Source organism: Herpailurus yagouaroundi, unplaced genomic scaffold, assembly GCF_014898765.1.
Source record: "Herpailurus yagouaroundi ecotype Mexico unplaced genomic scaffold, PumYag 28, whole genome shotgun sequence".
NCBI lineage: Eukaryota > Metazoa > Chordata > Mammalia > Carnivora > Felidae > Herpailurus > Herpailurus yagouaroundi.
This window is the reverse complement of record NW_024412376.1, coordinates 75,042,678-75,063,742: the sequence shown is the minus strand read 5'-3', so window position 1 is coordinate 75,063,742 and position 21,065 is coordinate 75,042,678. Positions and strand designations below refer to the sequence as shown.

At 49.7% G+C, this 21,065-nt stretch overlaps 1 protein-coding gene across 6 annotated transcripts; it reads right to left on the bottom strand.

Moving 5' to 3' along the window:
* Window positions 1-782: 782 nt before the first annotated feature.
* On the bottom strand, window positions 783-20,866 carry PITX2 (paired like homeodomain 2). 6 transcript variants are annotated; one of them, XM_040475997.1, is made up of 5 exons: window positions 20,337-20,866; window positions 16,526-16,581; window positions 15,907-16,044; window positions 4,509-4,714; window positions 783-2,042 (listed from the first exon to the last, which is right to left on the bottom strand). In XM_040475997.1, the coding sequence occupies exons 2-5, from the start codon at window positions 16,569-16,571 to the stop codon at window positions 1,479-1,481; spliced, it is 954 nt and encodes a 317-aa protein (XP_040331931.1). In that variant the 5' UTR covers window positions 16,572-16,581; window positions 20,337-20,866; the 3' UTR covers window positions 783-1,478. The 6 variants fall into 6 exon arrangements, with proteins under 6 accessions (XP_040331931.1, XP_040331921.1, XP_040331941.1 ...); XM_040475987.1 differs by lacking the exon at window positions 20,337-20,866 and adding an exon at window positions 17,229-17,576; XM_040476007.1 differs by lacking the exon at window positions 20,337-20,866 and adding an exon at window positions 16,773-16,789.
* Window positions 20,867-21,065: the final 199 nt, after the last annotated feature.

The following is a 21,065-nucleotide window of genomic DNA, read 5'->3' as shown; positions in this document are numbered from 1 at the left end:
CCTGTATAATTTCAGGAACAAGCAGGTTTAGAATTAATGGGTCAATATTATTTAAAACAAAACACGGGGAGCGTGACCTTTGCCTCAACTACATATTGCTCGACAAGATTCAGGAAACTCCACTCTAACCTCTCACCCCCTGGGCTCTTCGGGAAACTAAGGGGCTGTAGTTATTAGAAATGGTCTTTGTTTCTTTTAATGTCTCCTAAGGATTTGGAAATAGAATGCAATATAACATGAAGAATCTCTCTACTTAAGCCTGAAAGATAAACGTGGAGGCCTAAATATTTTGAACTGGAGGTGTTTCCTTGTAAACTTATTATAGATGTATTCCTCTTGAGAGGAATGTATATAAACTGTACATGTATACATACACACATGCTTCTCCAGAACAATTTACCGAATGTGTTGAAGCACCCTCCCACCCCCGCCAAAGGAGTATATTTGAGAGTCATTGAAAGCTGGCATACTTTCTAAATTTCTTTCTCCTTTCTTCTTTCTCTCTTATATTATTTCCTAGCAATAATGGAATCCTCTGGGTTTAAGCCAAAGAAAAATCTGGGAGACAAGACCAGACTTTACAGGCTTTTTTCCCCCCTGGGAGTGGCTTTTCTTTTTTCTTTTTCATTTTTGATGAATGACTATAATTTATTTCTACCAAATTTAAATAAGGCCTGCTGCCTTGTGTGTTTAACTAGGCGGGCAGAGGAAAACTGGTTTGTTTAGGAAGCAACGACTGAGAGACCCTGGCCAGGTGACAGAGGAGGGCAGAAAGAATCCAGACCAATTTGTACGTAGTATATTTTACTCCCATGAAATAAAACACATTTTTTTCATATTTGCTGAAAAGTAAAACAATAATATTGTACGAAATGTTATACACAGGGTAGGTTGTACATAGCAGTTTCAGAAACATCATTGCATCCACCAGAGAAACTATTCTAAAACTGATATTCACACATTTTTATAATAATAATATGTTAGAAACATACAGTGTGGCATTTAGTATATACATTCCTTTGCTCACAAGCGAAAAATCCTAATCGCTTCTGTATAACATGCTTTATTTTAAAGCCTAACCTTTAAAAACACTGTTGTGAGAGTACTAACAACTGCTTTTTATAAAATTAATTTGACATTTCGATATATATACATCCTTTCAGTCATTTTAATGTTAACAATGCTAAACTTAAAAAATAACAAGCTTATAGTAATGTTAAAATGTCATATCCAGTCAAACATTTGTGTATGTCCTTGCAACTGTTGGAAATACTTTTAGTGAAAGATGTCAGACATTGAGGAAATTCCTTTGAAATCAAAGGAGCTCTCTTTAATTCAGTGGTTTCCTTTTCTCTTTATATCTTCTCTTTCTCTCCTTTTCTTTAGTGCCCACGACCTTCTAGCGTAATTCCCAGTCTTTCAAGGGCAGCATTGCCCCATCCGGCACGGTCCTAGGATCCCGGTGCTGTGGGCGGGGCTCACACTGGCCTGTCCACGGCGTACTGGCAAGCACTCAGGTTGGACGCCGGGTTCTGCACGCTGGCGTAGCCGAAGCTGGAGTGCTGCTTCGCTTTCAGTCTCAGGCTGGCCAGGCTCGAGTTACACGTGTCCCTGTAAACGTACGGAGGAGTCGGCGGCGCGTAAGGACAGGCGGGCGTCGGCACCGCGGAATTCAGCGACGGGCTGCTCAGGTTGTTCAAGTTATTCAGGCTGTTGAGGCTGGAGCCCGGGACGCCGGTCACGGCTGAGGGCACCATGCTGGACGACATGCTCATGGAGGAGATGGAATTGGGCGGGGAGAACATGCTCTGCGACGACAGAGGGTTGACGTTCATAGAGTTGAAGAAAGGGAAGCTCTTGGTGGACAGGGAGGCTGACGTGAGACCCTTGGCGGCCCAGTTGTTGTAGGAATAGCCCGGGTACATGTCGTCATAGGGCTGCATAAGCCCGTTGAACTGCGGCCCAAAGCCATTCTTGCACAGCTCAGCCTGCTGGTTGCGCTCCCGCTTTCTCCATTTGGCCCGGCGATTCTTGAACCAAACCTGGGGGTTGACGGCAAAGGAGCAAACAGATGCCACAGATCGGATTAGTAAAACCTTGATCACAGAAAGCACCAGAGGCCACCCATGTCCGGCGCGTGCGCGCGCGCGCACACACACACACACACACACACACACACACCATAATTTCCCCCACCGCCCCCCCTTCCCGCGGGCGGGAGCTGCCTGAACCGCGTCTAAAGCGAGGGAGGCCTGGCCGGCTGAGGCCCAGGCTCTGAACTGCGCCACAAACCCCAGTCCAACGCCTGGCGGCCTGTGGACGGCTTGTTCACTAACCCAGGCCCTCCTCTGGATCCGAACTCACTTACAGTAAAATAAACGCGGGGCAGCAGGTTTTCTGCCCAACTCTTACCCTGCCACCTTGCAAACTGGCTTCCATTCCAAAGCCACAGACACAGTGATGAGGACTAGTGGCTAAGAGGGCACCAGAGGCCCGCGCTCTCTTGCACAGCTCCTCCTTCCAGTCTCAGACCTTCCCTGCGGCCCCCACGCCACAGAACTCGCTCTCACAACTGGCGCCAGGCCGCGACCCCTATCCTTGCCTAGCAAAATAGCGAATTAAAAAGCAAAAGGCCGCCTCCCCTTCAGTCTCCTAAACTCCAAAAGCTTGGCTTGTAAATCTCCGGGAACCCAGAATGGGTCAATCTGCAACCTCCCCCTCCCTTCCTCCTCTCCTACTCATCCTCCGCCCTCTCCAGTATAGGCCCCGGCTGCCAGCACTGCTCCCGCCGGGCTCAGCAGGTTTGCTTGGCTTTGCAAGCCGTCGCCTGGCCCGTCAGCCCCCACCCCGCGTCCGGTGGCCCCGACGCAACCCTTCTTTCAATCCACATCGGACCCGCCCGTCGCCGCAGACTGCGGCTTTTGTGTATTGGAGCGAGGCCTGGCCCCAGATTTCAGAGCTGACATCGGTGATGTTTCACATTACACATCTCAGCCGGGCCCAGACGCCTAATCCGCTCTTTTCCCCCCCTTTTCCCTTTCATTCTCGATTTCCTTTTTATCCTCCTTCCTCTTTGCACCCGACTGCTATAAAAAAGCACGCTTCACTCCCACTTGGCTGGACACACAGCGGGCCTGGAAGGAGGCAGCCAGAAGGAGCGACAGCCCAGCGTGGAAGAGGCGGGGGACTTGGGAGAGACTCCTGGAAAGCTGGAGGGGTGGGAGAGGTCTTTTCAGAAGGATTCCAGAGAACCCACTGATTGTGTTTTTATTTTAATTAGTTTTAATTTCTACCCTAGCCGTGTAAACTTTGCTCAGGCAAGAAGAGTGCGTGCAAGGCCCGTTCCCCTGATGCACGGGAGAGCGAATCAAAGCCTGACCTTGCGCAAAACCACGCGGCCAGAGTCAGAGCTCTAGCTCTGTGCAGTTAAACTAAAACCATCTCCAACTTCATCCCGGCTCTTATCCACCAGCAAAGCCTCATGCCCTACACAAATGCAACCCAGAGAGTACCTTCCTTCCCTCTGCTTTGGGAATGCATTTTGGTCTTTATTCTTTTCATCATTATTGCCATCTTATTGTTCTTTCATCTCTGCTTTAACTGGAGGCTCTATTTTTCTATCCAGAATTGTTTTGTTTTTGTTTTTAACAGCAAAGCCTCTGGATCTTGCTATGGGTGTTTCTGCTTCCAGAATCCTAACACATTTGGAGTTTTCCACCGACCAGCATAAACCAGGATGTTGCTACCGGGTAATTTATTTAAGTGCACTTTTGCCAATCCATAAAGTACAGATTTGCTACAAAGGTAAGCCCTCCCACCTTTAAAAAATAAAACTATTATCATTGGGAAGAAGGGTGTGAATAACAATCTCCTGAGAAAGAGAAATAAACCAAACCAAAAAGTCTTTCTTCTTTTTTCTTTCTAAGAGGACTAGCAGGATAGTAGTTGTGTGTCAAAATGCTTCCGTGTATCACAAAACTAAGGGATAGGGTGTGGGGGAAACCCGAATGGCCGAAAACCGAAAAGACTGTGTAAGGAGGATGAGCCGAGTAGAGAGAAAGGGCCGGGCGAGCCTGGGGGGAGAAAGTTTCCCCAGGAGGGCCAAGCCTTGCTTGTCTCCGGGGGGTTTTCCTTGTAAAAGGCGCACAGGTTGGAGCCTGTTCTCGGCTCCTGGCCTCGGAGGGATTTTATTAGCACTCTTCCGGCGACCGCAAGCCGGGAACACAATGCCCTATGCAGGGGAATGCCACGCGGCCCAGTTCCGAAGGATTCAGGGTAGCGGGGCAGTGAGCGGGTGCCGCTCGCGGAGCCTGCGCTAGGCCTGCAACCGCTGGTCTGTAAGGGGGAGCTGTAACCTCGCGACTGGGCTGCGGAGAGGCCTTCTGCCTGTGCAAAGGCACACCGTGCCTTTCGGGAGACTGCCTTCCACACTCCCTCCGGTTCTAAGTGGCCCGCATTTCTACAATGCCTTCCTCCCTAGCCTTCCCAGGCTCCGTGAGGGGTCCTACCCGGACTCGGGCTTCCGTGAGGTTGGTCCACACGGCGATCTCTTCGCGCGTGGACATGTCCGGGTAGCGGTTCCTCTGGAAAGTGGCCTCCAGTTCCTGCAGCTGCTGGCTGGTGAAGTGAGTGCGCTGGCGCCGTTGCCGCTTCTTCTTGGACGGGTCTTCGGGGCCCACGTCCTCATTCTTTCCCTGCTGGCTCTTATCTTTTTCTGAAAACGAAGCACAGAGAGGTTCCCGTCAGCAAGTCCCACCTGCTACCCGTGTAACTCCAAATGGACCGGGCTGCAGAGGCCGCGGAAGCGATGGGCTGCCAGGCAGGGGAGGAGTGTGCGAGCGGCCTCTCCGGGCCGCGGTGAGCGCTGCGACTGTGGGGCGTGCAGACGTGAGTGTGGGTGTGAGCGCCCCATCTCCTCCCCTCCCCCAGCGCCGCACGTTTTATTTACATGTTTATCTCACTGTGAAGGCACATTCATTTTTACAGCCTCTTTCAAGTATATTTATACTCTTCTGCGCAGACACACCAAATTTTTTCCGGACACCTACACGCGCGCATTTTTCAGACCCCCACAGATCTCCATGCGGTTTCAGGAGACTAGTAAAGGTAGACTTTGGGATTCGGTGACCCACCCAAGTTCCTCTACCCTTTAGAAATACCGCCTCTTCTGCGGCATCGTTTCAGAAATAACTTTTCTAACAAGCGGAGCTTTTCGGGAGCGGAAAGCGGAGAGAACAGACTCTGGGTTGGGGAGTCGGGGGTGGTGGCTTCTGAACGTCTTCGAATGGAGATGCTGGGATTTTTGTGACCCAGAAAACAAATATAGGGAGGCCAGGATAGGAATAGGGCAGGGAATGGCTCGCGCAGTTCGCCCCACCCCGGCGGGGCGGTCGAGGTAGGGCGAAAGAAACTCGGGGCCAAAAGAATCCCGGCTCCGGAAGTTCTGCGGGAGGCAAACTAAACGACCACTCCCACTACGCCTCCCCCTGGAGGGGTCCACTTCCTTGCGGGCGGGAAGAGCCCAGCGGCGAGGGGCGGCTGGACCCCGGTGTCCGCGGGGCCGCGCGGCGCCTTACCTGCGGCCTCGGGGCTGGAGGTGTCAGAGATGGTGTGCACCTCCAGCCTGTGCTTGGAAGAGTCCAGGGAGCGGGTCTGACCGGGAGCCAGTACCGAAGCCATGGCCAGCGGCTGGGGATGGTGACAGGAGGAAGACGAGGAGGCGGCCAACAGCTTGGTCCCTATTGCTCTGTGCTCCAAGTGCAGCGGGCCTTTCATGCAGTTCATGGACGAAGGAGCGCGCCGCCCTACAAGTCCTGGGCTGCCGCCCGGCCGTAGCCCCGTGGCCGCCGCCGCCTGCTCCGCTTTCCACTACACGCGCAGAGTTTCCGCGCTGTGGCCGCCGCGGGCAAAGCCAGGGAGCACAATCCCTGCTGAGTCTTTTTGAACCGAGCGGCCCCCGTCTCCTTCGGAAGGCTCAAGCCTTAGGGTCCGGCGGCGGAAAGTCAGCGGGCAAACGGAGACATGGGGATGTAAGTAGGCGGGCGCAGCTCGGAGCGTCTTTGGATAGCAGGCTTCCAAGCTCCAAAGCGAAACAAGAGTGGGCAAAGACCCCTTTCTTCCCTCCCTCCCTCCCCCACGTACCCCTCCAATAAGGAAAGCTAACGGCGATCGCGCTCTGCCCGCCCCCCGCGCGGCAGCCCTGACAGCAAAGTGTCAAGAGTGACAGGGACAGGTAGCTGATATTAGATCCCCCGCAGCGGCGGCAGCGGCTGCGGCAGCAACGCGGGCCTCTGGGCGCGCCCTCCGTGGCACGCACACGCACACCCCCCTCGGGCCGTCGAGCTCGAGCGCGGCCTCGCAGCAGCTCAGCTCCCGGCACCCAGGCGAGCGACGGACCAGCTCTGCGGCTCCGAGCTTCCCTGTTGGCCTAACATCTTAAAACCAGAGGCGGGCTTCCTGGTGCCCAGACGTCACTTTGCCGCGGCCCTCCCAACGCTCCCCGCCTCCGCCTCCTCCCAGACCCTTCGCCCAGCGGGAGTGACGTGGCTCCGCACCAATCAGAAGGCCCCGAGCCCCGGCGGAGGGACAGCCCTGTCTGCACCTATCAGCTGTGCGGGGCTGGGCTAATACCTCACTGTGCCCACCAAGTCTACACCGGCCGGCTCCCGGGAATTCTGCTCCGGCCCAGCCGAAGAAGATCTTGCTTTTAGTTCAGGCGGGGAGGCGGAGAGATGAGGCTGGGAGTAAGAGGCTCGGGAGAAAGGAGCGGAAAGGTCCAGAGCTGAAAGGTACAAGGATCAACATGCCTCGCACCCCTTCCTTTTTGTATCTCACTACATCCATTTCCAATCGAGAGATGCCTTTTTTATCCCCCCCTGTATGGAAAGGGGGCATGCTACTAAAAACCAGAAGAAATTGAAAAACAGCAACACATCACCTCTCCGATCTTAAATTTTCCAAACAGCCTGTCAAGTGAATGCTGCGCTAATCTGAAGAAGCTTTATTTTAATTGCAAAGAAGACAAAGCCCTGAGAAGGCCGGCTAATAAATTAGAAATCGAGAAGCAAATGGACCCGTCAAAAGAAAATTACCTTGACTTTAAACGAACAACTGTTTGGCGGTTCACTCTGGATTTATACAAGAATAAAAAGTCGCCTCAGATCACGTTCTCTGTAATGCTTATTAGACCCCAGACAGAAAATACACAATAGAATAGAAACCCTAACCCAGCATTTTCAAAATGCTGAAAGCTTATCCATTCTACTTAGCGTTGATTAAGACACATATCCAAGATCTTTCAAATTCCTTGTACACTGTATTAAGCTTGTCCTAACCCTAGAGAGAGCCCGCTTTAAATTCGACTCTCTTGTTTACTTTATTATCAATCAGATTCAAATCCATAAAGCCTGCAGAATCAACAACCTTGAGCTAATTATATATAAAATGTGCTTTAATGAATTTCCATACAATTAAGAATGTTGCCAAATAACCACTTTCAAGGATATTTTTTTAAGTCATTTTCTTTTCCTAGAGAACTCAAGGCTGCTGAATCTTTAAAGTCCAAGCAGGCAGAGGCAGTAGAATGGGGGCGAAGGGCAAAAGCCTAGGAGAACACTCAGCTCAGAAAAACCAAAGCCTTATTCATTTATTTTTTAAAAAAGAAAAAAAAAGAAACACCTTAGGGACATACAACTCTTACAACACTATTTCCAAAAAAAAAAAAAAATTAATTTCCAAAGGAATTAAAGAAATACAAACGTATCATTCAAAATAACTTTTGAAAGTCCTTTTGTCCTTTGCTTACTTAGGTCATGGGGAGAGCACAAACTAATCTCTTCTGGGTTTCTGCATTGGTGATTGCTTTATTGTGGAGTTAGTGTTATCATCCCTGAATGTGTATTTGTTTGACATTACAGTCAATGATTTGTAACATCAGTATGAGGTATCTTCAGAAAACTCCCTCCTTGTCCTTGTTCACAAGATTGGGAAACTTACTCAGTCTGGGGCAGAGTGGATGAGGCAGACTGCAAATTATGTTTGTAACCTATGTGTCTCTACTTTGCCGGGCTCTCTTTGCCAAACCCTATCTGCAACTCCTCCCCCATTTTAAACATGCTCAAGAGCCATCCAAAGAAGCAAATGACATTTGTTCTTCAGTTTCTCCCCAGAAGTATCATCCCACTTTAAGAAAAATTTAGCAGAAAGGAGGAATTTTCTTTATAGTAAGCTTTAAAGCAGCATTTCTAGCTTTAACCTTTTATTCCAGTTCACCCCATTCCAAGCATACATACACCTGCTCAGAGCAGAACACATCCTCATGTGACAAGTCTGCATTAGCTGAGGCTCATACATCCAGCTATATTAGGTCCTGCAATCTTATCACTAAATTATACATATTACACCAGCAGCCTGTTGGTAAAGAAGGTTAAATTAATTTACATTCTGCTCATTATCTGGTGCTTAAATGACGCATTTTATCCCTGAGATTTGGCGGAGAATCTCCTCAGACCCCACAGAGTTTCACCGAAGACAATGCTCTTACATTTGTAGTGGTTTTTAATCTGATAAGACTCTAATTTGCTTAAGTCTTTTAAATAAGGGTTTTAAATGTTTCTAGCCGTTTTCTTATTGAATTTCCTCTAATTCCCCCAAGATCATAAAGTGTATGTGTAAAGTAAATATTTCCTCCCATTGCACTGCCAGCCGATGACCTATAACTAAGTCAATATGAATTCAGCTCTTTTCTGCCCAATGTGTTTACTAATCATATTCCAGTTTCTTTTTTTAAACCTCAGTATAGCTCCAGTCCCCAAAATAACACCCCCATAAAGCTTCATTTCATGAAGCGATTCCATCATATGAACAAATGATAAACTACAGTGAGTATACTTTCTTTCTTGGTACTGGTTTCTTTGAGATTCAAACCCCGGAGAGGCAATTTTTGGTGGAGGCTTTGGGTGTTTCTCACAACTCCTTACTCAGGAGAACTGAGGAGCTCCACAGAAACCTATAGATTTCTAAGCTCATCTCTCATTAAACCCACAGAATTTTGATTTAAACTCGGTGGCTCTGTTGACTAACAACTCTCATCAGGGCAGATACACAAACGGGAAGACCAAGTCTCCAAACCAGCTTCCAAAGCGGCTGAAAAACCCCAGGGCGAGTGACAGCTCAACATAGTGCTAAAGGGTAGTAGAGGTTGGAAGTGCTGGTGATCTTCAGGCAGCCTAAAAGCCTAAAAGGATGAGGAATCTTAAATTGTACCTATCCACTGCAAAGTCAAGTGGAGAATAAAGACAATGATCTGGAGATATCTGGTTAAAGTAAATTAATAAAAAAACACAAAACATAACCATGTCTATGTATCTATCTACCATCTATCTAGATAATGCACATATGAAATATATACCACCCCCCCCCAACTCAACTGAGCCAGTAAGGCATTTCTTTGCATTTTTCCAACCAGAGTTTCAACTCTCTCCTAATCTCCTAATCACTTCACACATGGTGAGATCGGCTGACCCCCTTCTCAGACCCAGTTCCATGGATGGTGGGAGCACACCAACATGAAAAGTCTAGATGGAGAAAAGCAAGTGAGTAATGGGAACCCCCCCCCAAACAAACAAAAAACAAACCCAAAAACAAAAGAAACAAAAAAAACCCCAAACAAACAAACACTTTTCAATGAAAACAGTGGTGATGATGGTCGGCAATTTAGGAGACTTTGTCTACAAAAACTTAATCCACTTAATATTGTGGGTGCACAGATATTGGTAGTATAGATAAGGAAGGGGTTGAAAGCAATCCTATGTATTTTGCAGGTTGAGCACTACCTCTGCACCCCCCACCTCTGCACAGTCTTCTTTAACTGGTTCTAGAAATCTCTATGACTTCAGCCTCCATCACAGAAATTTCCAATCCAGAGAAATATCAGGATGGTCAGTTCAGGGAAGCTGGAGGTGCTGCAAGGCCCCCACGGAGGGCAGGGGTGGGGGGAAGGGAAGCCCAGTGCGGGTTTAGGTTTTCAAGTCCGAAGACATTCAAGAATTGTCTCAGTTGGGTTTTCTTTGCTTATTCTTGCAAAGCCAGACCCTTGAGGAGGGAAATGTGTGACACGGGGTCAGGCGTGTTTTGAGCTGCTGGTATTTGCCGCCGATTACCAGTCTTAAGGTCTTATTTAATTTCACACTCTTTAGTGTTAGTTGCGCAAAGCCCCTCTGGCCTTCGCGAGGAGATTGGTTGGGTTATGCCTCCAAAGTCTGGGGTGTGGGGTCCAAGTATGGACTTCAATCCAACCAAACAATCCACAACTTTTTTGGGGGGGTGGGGTGGAATCTGTCTTCAAAGCTCACCTGTAAGATTGCTCATTAGATGTCTCCCTGCGCTGGCTGTCAGACCTTAGAGGGGTGGGAGTCTTGCTCTGGCCCAGGCCAGTTCAAGGCCGAGGCGGCCCAGACTCAGCTCAGAGCCACGTGACAGGCGTGTGTGTGCGTGCGCGTGTGGTATAAGGCGCAGAGGTCAGATGGAGACCTTGCACCCCGCTCAAGAAGTGGCCTTTCCTCCCCTCCTTCTTCTTCTGCCTGCCTTTTCTCCGCACACAAACCAATCTGGAAAGGCCCCCTTCGCTGTACCCCGTGCTCCAGGCACGAAGCGGAAGCAGCCACACATTTAAACGTTACTGTGGTTGATCCCCTCCTACCCCATTCTCTAAATGGATTTAAAAAGTGCTGGTTTGTAAAAAGGGGCAGATTGTTTTCTGAATCAAAGTCTGTGCACGTACTGAGCAGCACCTACATTCTCTGGGTCTCTGCCAACGGCACCCATATTTTAGTCTCACACTTGAGCTTTGGAGTAACTAGCTGGGGGTGCTCAGTGTCGGGGTGGGAGAGGTACCCCCACACTGGCAGGTGAAGAGAAAATCGGGGATTAGCAGAGTCAGGACGGGTGGGGGGATGCTGCTGAAATCATTAAACCCACGTGCTACAATGCCTTTTCACGTTAGTTTGTTAACACAACAGGTTTATTCCGAGAACGTTTAATCCCAGAAAACTAGTAAAAGTAGAGTGGTATAAATATGTTTTAGCAATGGGGGGGGGGGATGATGAAAATGAGATAGACACTAATATCCAGGTTCAGAGAGAACTGGAAAGGTACTAACTAAAGTCACTTTTAAAAATTGGATTAAAACTCGCCTTTTTCTCTTTTCTCTATTTCTCCTCTCTAGCTCATGTCTGTTTCCCTTTTCTATTTCTCTTGCTCTCCCTTCTTTCTGTCTTCCCTCTCCCAGACATGCTGGTAGCTAACATTCAGCATTAGTTGTCATGGTGACCATAAATCACATAAATCCAAAAATACCCACCTATAATCTGAGATGAAGCTTTTATTTCCCTAGCGAAATAATATTTTAAAAGCTGTCAGCTGACAAAAAAAAAAAAAAAAGGAACCCACCTCATCGTAGTAACCCAAGTAATATATTACTTCTAAAGGTTTAAATTAAAATGTCATCCTGTTAAAAACATGGTGGAAGAATTTTGGGTACTCTTCATGTCAGATCCTCACAAGGAAGTCGACTCCACCGCTCCTGATCACTCTTTAACACATATACCCAATTCTGCTGTTCATTCTCCTTCCATTAATTTCTTCCCACCCCTCTCAACTATCTAAGTCTGCACAGATTCTGCCTTAGGTTGTAAAAGAAAGGAGTCTCCACCTGGATCAGAAGGAGTTCAATCCTCTGCCTGAGCCTTTTGAGGACCTTGTGTATTGGTCCTCTGTTATCAATCACTTCCCCAAATGAAAGATGGGGGCTTTGGGGAAGAAAAGGTTCTGGTCAGGATCCAAATGAGGGTGACTTCCTAGAGGAACTGAGAAGAAATGCAGAGAGGACTGGTGGGGGCAAATGGAGTAGTGGAGAACTGAGCTGGGTGACCAGATTCAGTGGTTAAGCCCAGCCTAGGAAAGGTACCTGTATTCTCCCACTTCTGCCCTTTTCTCCAGAAAAGAAACTTTCCTATTTGGAGTCCCTGGTGGGGGAGGGGGTGGCGGCCACAGTTGGGCCTTTTGTCTTCTACCTTGGGCTTGTTGTCTTTTGCCTATCTTTGGATTACAGGGTATTCGCCTAGATGAAGAGCCATTAATTACCCATTCAGTCAATATTAGGAAGACGACAAAGCTTTTTACATAGGATTAAGAAGACATCAGATTGTTCCATTAGTATATTCCTGCTCACGAATAAGCTTTCGTTATACATTTCCTTTTCCCTCCGAGTCGCTCTAACAACTGCTGCATATATTAACAGCAGGCGGTTTGGAATAACAACCCAACCAGCCTTATGAAACTTTGAGCGCACTTGGTGTCAGTAGCAAGGAACACGACCTGTAAAAAGACTACCTCTGCGGGCGGGGATCCACAGGGAGTGACTACCTATTGCACAACTGGTACAATTTCCCCTGACGGGGAAAAAAACCCACAAAAGGCAAGAGGCAGCTGCTGACAATAAGCTAGACTCGGTGGCGGGTGGAGTAGGATGGGGTGGGGAGGCAGGGGTGGTAGAAAAGAAAATGGAAATCCCTCTCCTTAACCCTGTTCCCCTCTCTCGTGGCTTCTCCCTCGGACCTCCTGCCCCTTCTGCAAGCCCCTGTCCCTTACCCCGGGCCTCACCAATGGCCCTCTTCCCTTCTAAGCATCCCCTTTCTTTCTAACAACGCTCAGGCCCCAAGCACTGCCGCAGGTACCACCACATCGCGTTTTGCAGGAGATGGTCTGAACCTGCTCTAGCTAGTTCCTTGCTAACATTAAACCTGCTTCATAACGGCGAAGGGAAACCGGCTTATTTGCTTTCAGGGGGTACATTAGGAATCCGCGTAGTATGTGCTCGGCAAACATTTGCTGATTGAATGAATGAAGGGTTTGCTGCCGCCAAGGCGGTGGGGAGTTACCCCGGGTTCTCTGAAGAAGACTGGGGCCAAGCTGCCACTGAGAGAGTGTGTCTCGGCGGGGGGCGCCACAAGGGGTCTTGGGGTCCCCCCCCAAGGGAAGGACGTTGGCACACACCAGAGACCTTGGTGAGACTCTTTCAGCTCACCCATTTAGCCAAGGCTACTTAAAAATTAATGGCGTCTCTGGGGAAGGTACCCGCCCAAGTCTGGTCACCGAAGCTAGGCACCCCGACCGCGGGGCGGCAGCTCTGTCCGATTTCAGCCCGGAATCCAGAGCCACCACCCCGAAACTTTAAGGGTTACAGACAAGGGAGGATCAGTTCCCCCCACCCGCCTTCCTGAAGGTCAAGAGCACTTTCTGAATTCAGCAAGCAGGCTTTTTTGGGGGGGGACACTCAAAGCAAGGAAGTCAAGGATCTCTGTTCTAGGGGGACATTCTCAGCAGACCTCTGAGCCTTCTTTCTGGGTTACAGCTAAACTTGCCAACTCTTCCCGCCTCCACTTGGATGCCTAGCCAGTCCTTTTTCTACCCTCTCTCAACCCCTGGATTTAGGGGTCTCCAGCCGACCTCCTACTCCACCTGCTTCAGGGTTTGAGCCAGGCTGTGGGCCAGCCCAATGGGTATCAAGGGAACAAAGATTCGCTTGGAAAGGAACGCAAGAGTCCCAGCCTTCCAGAGGTTAACCTTGTCTACTTGGGGACTGTTTTCAGTCTTTAACGAAGACATGGTGTTTTGGAGGGGTTGAGGAGAGGGTAGTGCCAATAATAAAGTACCATGGCCCCTTTTGGAGAAAGACATGCCATTGTAAACATTCCTTTCTTTCTGAAAGAAAAAAAAAGCTATCAAAAAAGGGAGAAAAATCTTTCTTTTCAAAGCAGGCTGTGGCCAGGGGTTTGCATATGACATAAATTAAATTTACTTATATTTAGTAAAGGGGACTCTGGCAACCTTGCTTGGAGGCACTGCAGTTTTGCTTACTCATGTGTGACATTTTGTTTTTTGTCTATTACATCCCTAAAAGCCAATAAAATCAAGATTTTCAGCATTTCTCCCTATCGCATGCCTCTCCTTAATTGATGGTATTAAACATGTTTAGGCAGCAATTTCCTCTTCTGTCCAAAAGGTAGAAAACAGATTGTTGTCAATGTGGAGGATCAGCGCACTAGAATAATCCGGGCCTGAAAGTTCATGGGTAAGGAAACAGTCCTTCATCATTTCTAGTTCTTTATTTATCTACTAATTATCAAAAGTGGATGCCCAGTGGCGACTGTGACAGGAACAGAAAGGACTCCCAGGCTGACCACGGCTTCTTGCCCACGTTAAGAGGTTCCCATCCCATCTCTAGCTTCCCCTCGGAGGGGCTCCCATGGAGACCACCTGTCCTCAGAAACCATTCCTGAGGTCTAGGAGCCCTGGGTTGGGGTGGGGATAAGAGACGTTAGGCAGCTCTCCAGCTCCCAACGCATCGGGAAACGTCAGCTTCAGTTGGGCGACTGTCAGCCCGCCCCGCGCGAAGCGAGATTGGGGAGCTCCCCTAGACTGGCCAGACGGAACCGAACGAAACATTTCTCCAGGAGTCATCGCTGTTCTTGATTTTTAACCATATCCCAAACATACTCCGGTCTAATAATTTATTTTTACGACCGATTATCAAACAGAGGAAGAATTTAACACAATCTTAATGACAGAAATCACCCGACGTTATCTCTGCACGGCCCCATTTAACCCCATGGGGTTAATCCCGGACAAGTGAGCGTTTAACTAGCCCAGCGGGAGGACTCGCGATAGTGTGCAGTGCCAGGCTGCTTCGCTCCCGACCATTTTAGAAGTTTTACTTATGCAAATGATAATTTTCTCAGGTTTACCGGGAAGCACGAATGCAGGGTCTTTGTTTTCTTCTTAGCAACACGGTTTGTTTATTTGGCGGGGCGTCCCAATTCGCCCCCCTCCGGCACACATTACATTTGTATCCTTACACTTTAATCCGGAAAGAGGGGGTTAGGGGCCGAGGGCTGTGGGGGGGCTTTATCTCCTCACACTATCAAAGGTCAACAACTTCCTAAGGCTAGGCACTTGTTATTACAGTAGCCTGGGAAACCCGGAGAATAGGACAGTTGTTAAATTTGAATTTTTCATGTATTCCAAGGGAAAGCTTGCACACACGCGCGCGCGCGCATACACACACACACACACACACACACACACACACACACACACACAAACCTCTAAAGGGCAAGTTTCCGTTTAGCAAAGGCCTATGCAGTGAGTTGGAGACATTCTGGCTTTTACACAAGCCTTTGAGCAGCAGGGCCCCTTGACTCGTCCACAGTGAAACCAGCTAATCAAGCAACGACACCACCAAAACCCGAGGCCTTGCAACCTGCACAACAGGTAGGTTCGCGTCGACGGGGCGCACACTTCATTACACCCTTGGCTGCGGCGCACAGTCGCTGCCCTCAGGCTCTGCGGGGCTCTAGTCAGCTCCTCCAACTCCCGGCCAGGCGAATCTTCGCCCTACGCAAGCCTCCGGTGCATGCCTTCCGCGGCAAACCCCGCGCCCACAAGCCTGGGCGGGGCAAGGCTGAGAGAGGCCGGGGCGGAGAGCACCCTTGGTGGTGCTACACGCAGTGGGACATGGCGGGCGACAGAGGTCGCTGTTGGACTACTTTTCCACGCCAGCTAGCGGCGCAAAGGTAGGTTGGGGTGTGCGTAGGGGATGAGGCCACAGGGAGAGAGCGAAAAAGAGCCAGAGAGAGAGGTGTTGGGTCTCAGGAGTGCAGTATACTTTTGGGGAAAGGAATTAACGTCCCTGGGACGGCTGCTTCCCGTCCCACACAGGGGCCAAGTGTCTAAGTCAAGGGACAGGCGCGCCTGTCTGGCGGCCTAGCCTTGGTGCGCTGTACCCGAAGCCCAGAGGCCCAGAGGCGGGTGACCTGCGCGCGGCCTGCGCTTCGCTCCCGGCCTTACCAGTGGCGCCGGGATGCTGCCGCGGGAAGAGCTTGCTGCTGGCCGCCTCTTTCCGGCTCTCGGGAGAGTCTGTGAACTCGACCTTTTTGATTTCGGAGTCTTTGGAGAAGAGGCATTCAACGGCCGCCGGCTGCACGCCTGGGCAGCGCGCGCCCGCCCCACAAGCGGGTAGAGAGACGCCCCGGACCGCGGTGGAAAGAAGCGAGGGTGTTGGGGGTGGGGGTAGGAGGCAGGACGAAGAAGAGAAAGAGGGACAAAGAGCAAAGACCCAGTTAGAGGAAAGGGCGGAGGTCGCTCGCGTCTCCCGGACCCTCTGGCAACCCGGAGCAGGGCGGCACACTCTTTCCGCGCCTCCCAGGCTGCCAGCGGCTCCTTCAGAGGGAGGAGTAGGCCCCGGGCATCGGGACGCGGTGAGCGGCTCCCTCCCTATCCATACCCCCCAGTTCCTACCCCCGGGAGAGGCTGCCGGTGTCCCGGTTCTGATTCCCTTTCCGCCCCGGCTGGTCTCTCCGGGAAGAGCCCCTCGCCGCCGCCTCGTCAAGGGACCGGTGCCCTCCTGCCGCCCTCGCATGGTGCGGTGTCCCGTCGAGTGACCCCGGCAGAAGAAGCGCGTTCTTACCTAATTGCACACACGCCGACACTAGTTTGCGGCAGTTGGTCTCCATTCCCCGTTGTCTGCAAAATAAAAGAGAAGGAGGGTCGTGAGAAGCAGCGGGGTCTCCGAGCGTGCAGGGTTCAGTGGACGTTACCTGTAGGGCGGACAACTGCAAACTCGCTCTTAAGTGCCTACTCTGGGTTGGGTTTCGGGCGTGCTTCTCCGCCTCATCCCCACCCTAGCCCCTGGTCCAGAACAACTGAATGTTTACCAAGAGGGGGGATCTCCCTCCAGAGTTGCGGTGAACGGGCGCAGGGGCTCTCGACGGATAAATCCATCATGTCCTGGGGGGACTTAGGCTGTGGAACCACTCTCAAGGTGTTTATGTCAGGAGTTAAGAGCCCGTCTGAACACGGGGGCAACCTTAGCAGGTACAGAACTTGGGGGTGAGTGGAGAGGACTTTTCTGTGTAAGAGGTTGTGTGGAAGACCACCATTCAGCACAGGACTTTCGGTCAGTAGACGCTAAGTAAACATTTGTAGACTATCAGACTCAACTTGTACCTGCCCTAGACAGCGGTTTTCCTCGATTTTGTGTAATTCTGAAATGAACGGGACTCTTAAAGCTCTTGGCCTAGGGTACTCCAGGAGCGAGCTGGCTTCGGGCCTCTCATCCATCAGGAGCCACTTTTCCATATTTAGCCACACTTTTCCCTGGAGATACTCACCCGGCCATTTATTTACCCTAAACTAAGATTTAAGATCGCAGAGGAGGGAAACGAAGTGGACTGAGTGAGACAGAAGAGAACGGGGCAAAAGTCCGGAGGGTTTTCTACCCAGCGAGGACGTAGAAATAACTCTCAGAGAACGGCTGCCCCGATTCAACCCCGGCAAACCAAATCTTTTTCAAAATTCCAACCACAACGCAGCGAGCCAAGCGTTTAACGCGCGCCCCCTTTTTCCGCCACAGGCAAACCGGGAGAGGTGGGTGGCGAGAGGCTCTGTCCGGGTGGGTAGAAGAGCCGCGGCAGCTTTAAAGACAGAAGGAAAGAAAGAAGGTCTCGGGTTCCCCAGGCCCTTTGGATCTCGGTGCCTGCCTCTCTCCACGCTAACCAGGGTATGCCGGCGGCGGGAGGGCCCACTTCGCTGTGGTCCAGGGTAGAGGGGAGGAGCGGGCGTTGCCCCTTTGGCGCAAGAGCAGAGGCGGGGCAGGGAGCTGCGGGTCTGGCTCTAGTCTGGGTCTTGTTTCCCCGCTCCTTGGCCTCTGCTGGAACAAGCCGAGCCCCGGGAGCCTCTGGCCAAGGTCGCCGATTAGAGGAGGGGCTGCCCGGCGCCGCGGCGTGGGTGTCCAGGGGTTTCCCCCCCCACCCGCTAGCTGGGACGTGGGCGGGGGCTCTGCCGATCCTTGCAGGCCCGGGGACCCAGAAGTAGCAGTTTGGCGGCTCCAGATTTAGTGATTCTGCAGTAAAATCACAGGATTAGTCCCTGATTGAGATGTCTGTTCGTGAGATATTACAAAATTCATTATCACAGCTTTCTACTAACTCGATATGAAGTAACACAGATGGGATTTTATTAGTCCAGACTTCAAATGTTTACTTATGATAATTTCGGGGGAAATTTGCATGTCACCATCAATTCGATAATCTTTTTTTTTTTTTTTTAAACATCTGAACTGGCTGCATTATTAGCGGGTAGCCGAAGCATTGCAGATGGTAACTGCAAATAGTTTTCATTTTTTAAAGAAATGAAATATACAAAAGAAAAAGATGGGGTCGCTCAATATAAAGTCAGCCAATTTTTACACATTCCCCCCCCCCCCCCCAGCTCCAGTGCTGAAAGCCAAACAAAGCAATACAAAACAAATCAAGAACTCTGCTCTAAGGATTGAAAAGAAGGTCAAGGCGTGTTCCTTAGCTCACTCCTAAGTGTCCTTGTGACTTGGGGATTTATTTTGCAGTCAAAATGAGCCGTGAGACCTGCATTTTTTTTTCTTCATATAATTACCAGGCCTACTGGACGAACTGAATCTAAATAACTGAGGGAGATAGTTTTTAAAAATAACCTCCAATTCCTGCCTGCTGATCCTTAAACTTGCCCTGTCAAGCAAGACAAGTCTTACAAGGCAAATTTGGCTTCAGGATTTAGGGGCCAGCCTCCACCACTAATCTCACAAATTAAGATGCGCAACTTTTCTTGATGGGAAGTTGTTCTCATCCCAAAAGTTCAAGTCCTGGTTTGAACGTATATGCCAGGCAATGCTGTTTTGCCTAATTTGAGTTTTCTATTGTGAGTATGCTAAAAAGCACCACATAGTTAATGAAGCATACTGAACCACACTGGCCAAAGCAGGCAGTAAAAGCCTGAGAAATAAAACAATTTTCTTAAAAGTAATTTCTGATGATTGCCATAAGAGGAAATCGCAGGAAAAAAATACAGTTCTAATAATTCCAAACTCTTTTACATTCCCCCCTTTCCATTTTTTGTTACCCCGTAACAAAATCTTCAGTGGAAAGTTTAAAAATAAACAGCACAAGAACATATGTTTTAAATGAACTAAATTAAGGAGATTAGCCACTAAATTAATTTGCAGTGGGTAATCGTTTAAGGAAATTAAAATACTGCTTAACACAATTCTGTATTTTACCAGTTTAAGCCTTCTTTTAAACCAATTAATATTGATGCTTTAGGAACACTTGAAGACAATATGCTCAACTTGAGGAACAAAGCACCTGAATAATTTAAGTGTAGTTTTGCTGAGGTAAAGTAAAACATTCCATAAATGAAGTAGCTATTCAAATTTTAGGGACTGTTTGATTATTAAAACCTTGTATGCTTATTTTATGTTACACTAGTAAAAATCCTCATCTATTCTGTGCCGGTGCTTTGTTTCCTTGACATAATTGGTATTTGAATTTTAGATAAATTTCTTCCAAACTTATATTAGAACCACCTTTAATTCTTATTAATGGCCTAAGAACTGCAAGGAAATCTCTGTAAGTCAGATTAGTTTTCATAAAAATATTTTAGAATATATGAATGCCTGTGTTATTTTAATTCATAGTAGTAAAAGTTTTTTTTTTTCATTTAGTTTACTAAGACATAATACACACACAAAAAGGAGTAAAAAATCACACTGCCCTATGGTGGCTTGATTTCTGAATTACTTAAGAAAGTAAAGTCATTGAATTGGAATGAAAAGAGAACCATATTTCTCAGATTTAGAATCATAATTTTTTTCTTACTCGACAGTTGGAAAATAGTCCTCTCCTCTCTACCCATTTAAAATGTATCTCCTGAAGTGCAAGATTGGAGTTGACTGGTGATCAATTTAAAGGATTTATAATCCGAAGTAATTGTGTAAGCTTGGCATCCAGGCCTGGTTCCCAGGTAATTCGCTTGGGCCTGAGAGGTCACTAACTGCCAGTTAAGATGGAATCTTTTTTCCAATTGGTAACAATGGGAAAGGGGCTAATCTTCCAGTAGCTGAAACTTTGTACCCTGCCCTTTATCTTGAGAATGCTAATCCTCAGCCTGAGGATTTGTCCCTGCAGTGTTGGCACCGAGATTTAAGGGAAGATACCTCGTTTTAAATGCCAGCCATGGTCTCGCTTCCCACTCGACTTCAGCAACCCCATAGATTGTGAGTGTCTGCGACTGGGGACGAGAGGAACAGGGCTTTGCGAGGTCTGTTTGCCAACTGAGTTACTTCGGGGTGGGGGGGAAGGCAGCCCCAAGAACCACAAATCACCTACGGTGAAGATTCTCCAAAGTGGAACAAATTTCCAAACTCGCATTATCTCACATCCCTGCGGAAAGAGACGGCCTCCACTTACCGGCTACCGGGAGAGAGCTGCTGTCTCCGCGTCCCACCGCTTCCCGGGGAGACTTCCAGCGATCCGAGGCGCAGGCTGCACCGCAAGCGCCGGAAAGCCAAGCCCGAGAGGACTGCGGGGCTCCCGAGGGTGCCAAGTTCCGAGGGAGTCCACGGGTGCGCGGCGGCCGCCGGAACCTAGCCGTCACTGGCAGTTTCTTTCTGCTCCTCTCCAGCTTTCTCGCTCGGTCTCGCACTCTCTCTCCCCTCCCTCGCTCTCATCCCTCTCTCTTCCCTCAGCTCGGTCTCCGTGTGGGGAGTGACGTGACGTCAGCAGAGATTCCACCAAACTCCACAGCACAGTGGCGGGCGGGCGGGCGGCCGAGCCCGGTTGCGCGGCGGGCGTTCAAGGAGCGAGCACAGCGTTCGGGCGAGCGCGGGGGGAGCGAGCAGGGGCGACGAGAAGCGAGGCAGGGCAGGGAGGTGAGGCCGGCAGGCCGGAGACTCGGGAGCCCGAGGAAGAGCCCGGAGAGCGAAAAGAGGGTTTAGGGGACCCTGTGGATGGGAGGATAGGAGGGGAGGGTGGGATGGAGCAGAACAAGGAATCTGCGCCGAACCGGGAGCTCTAATAAATCAGAGGTGGGGTGGGGGTGGGGGTGGGGAGGAGACCGGAGGGTCCGGGAGACAGAAACGTACTCCTGGGGAGCAAACCAGGACGGAGAAGGAGGAAAGGCCAGGGAAAGTGGCCCAA

Excerpts from the sequence above, each read along its gene's own strand:
- PITX2 (XM_040475979.1), bottom strand. The coding sequence starts at position 5,784 with ATGAACTGCATGAAAGGCCCGCTGCACTTGGAGCACAGAGCAATAGGG. Across the intron at positions 4,715-5,576 it reads CTCCAGCCCCGAGGCCGCAG|AAAAAGATAAGAGCCAGCAG; the intron begins GTAAGGCGCCGC and ends CTTCGTTTTCAG. Across the intron at positions 2,043-4,508 it reads TCACGGAAGCCCGAGTCCGG|GTTTGGTTCAAGAATCGCCG; the intron begins GTAGGACCCCTC and ends GTCAACCCCCAG.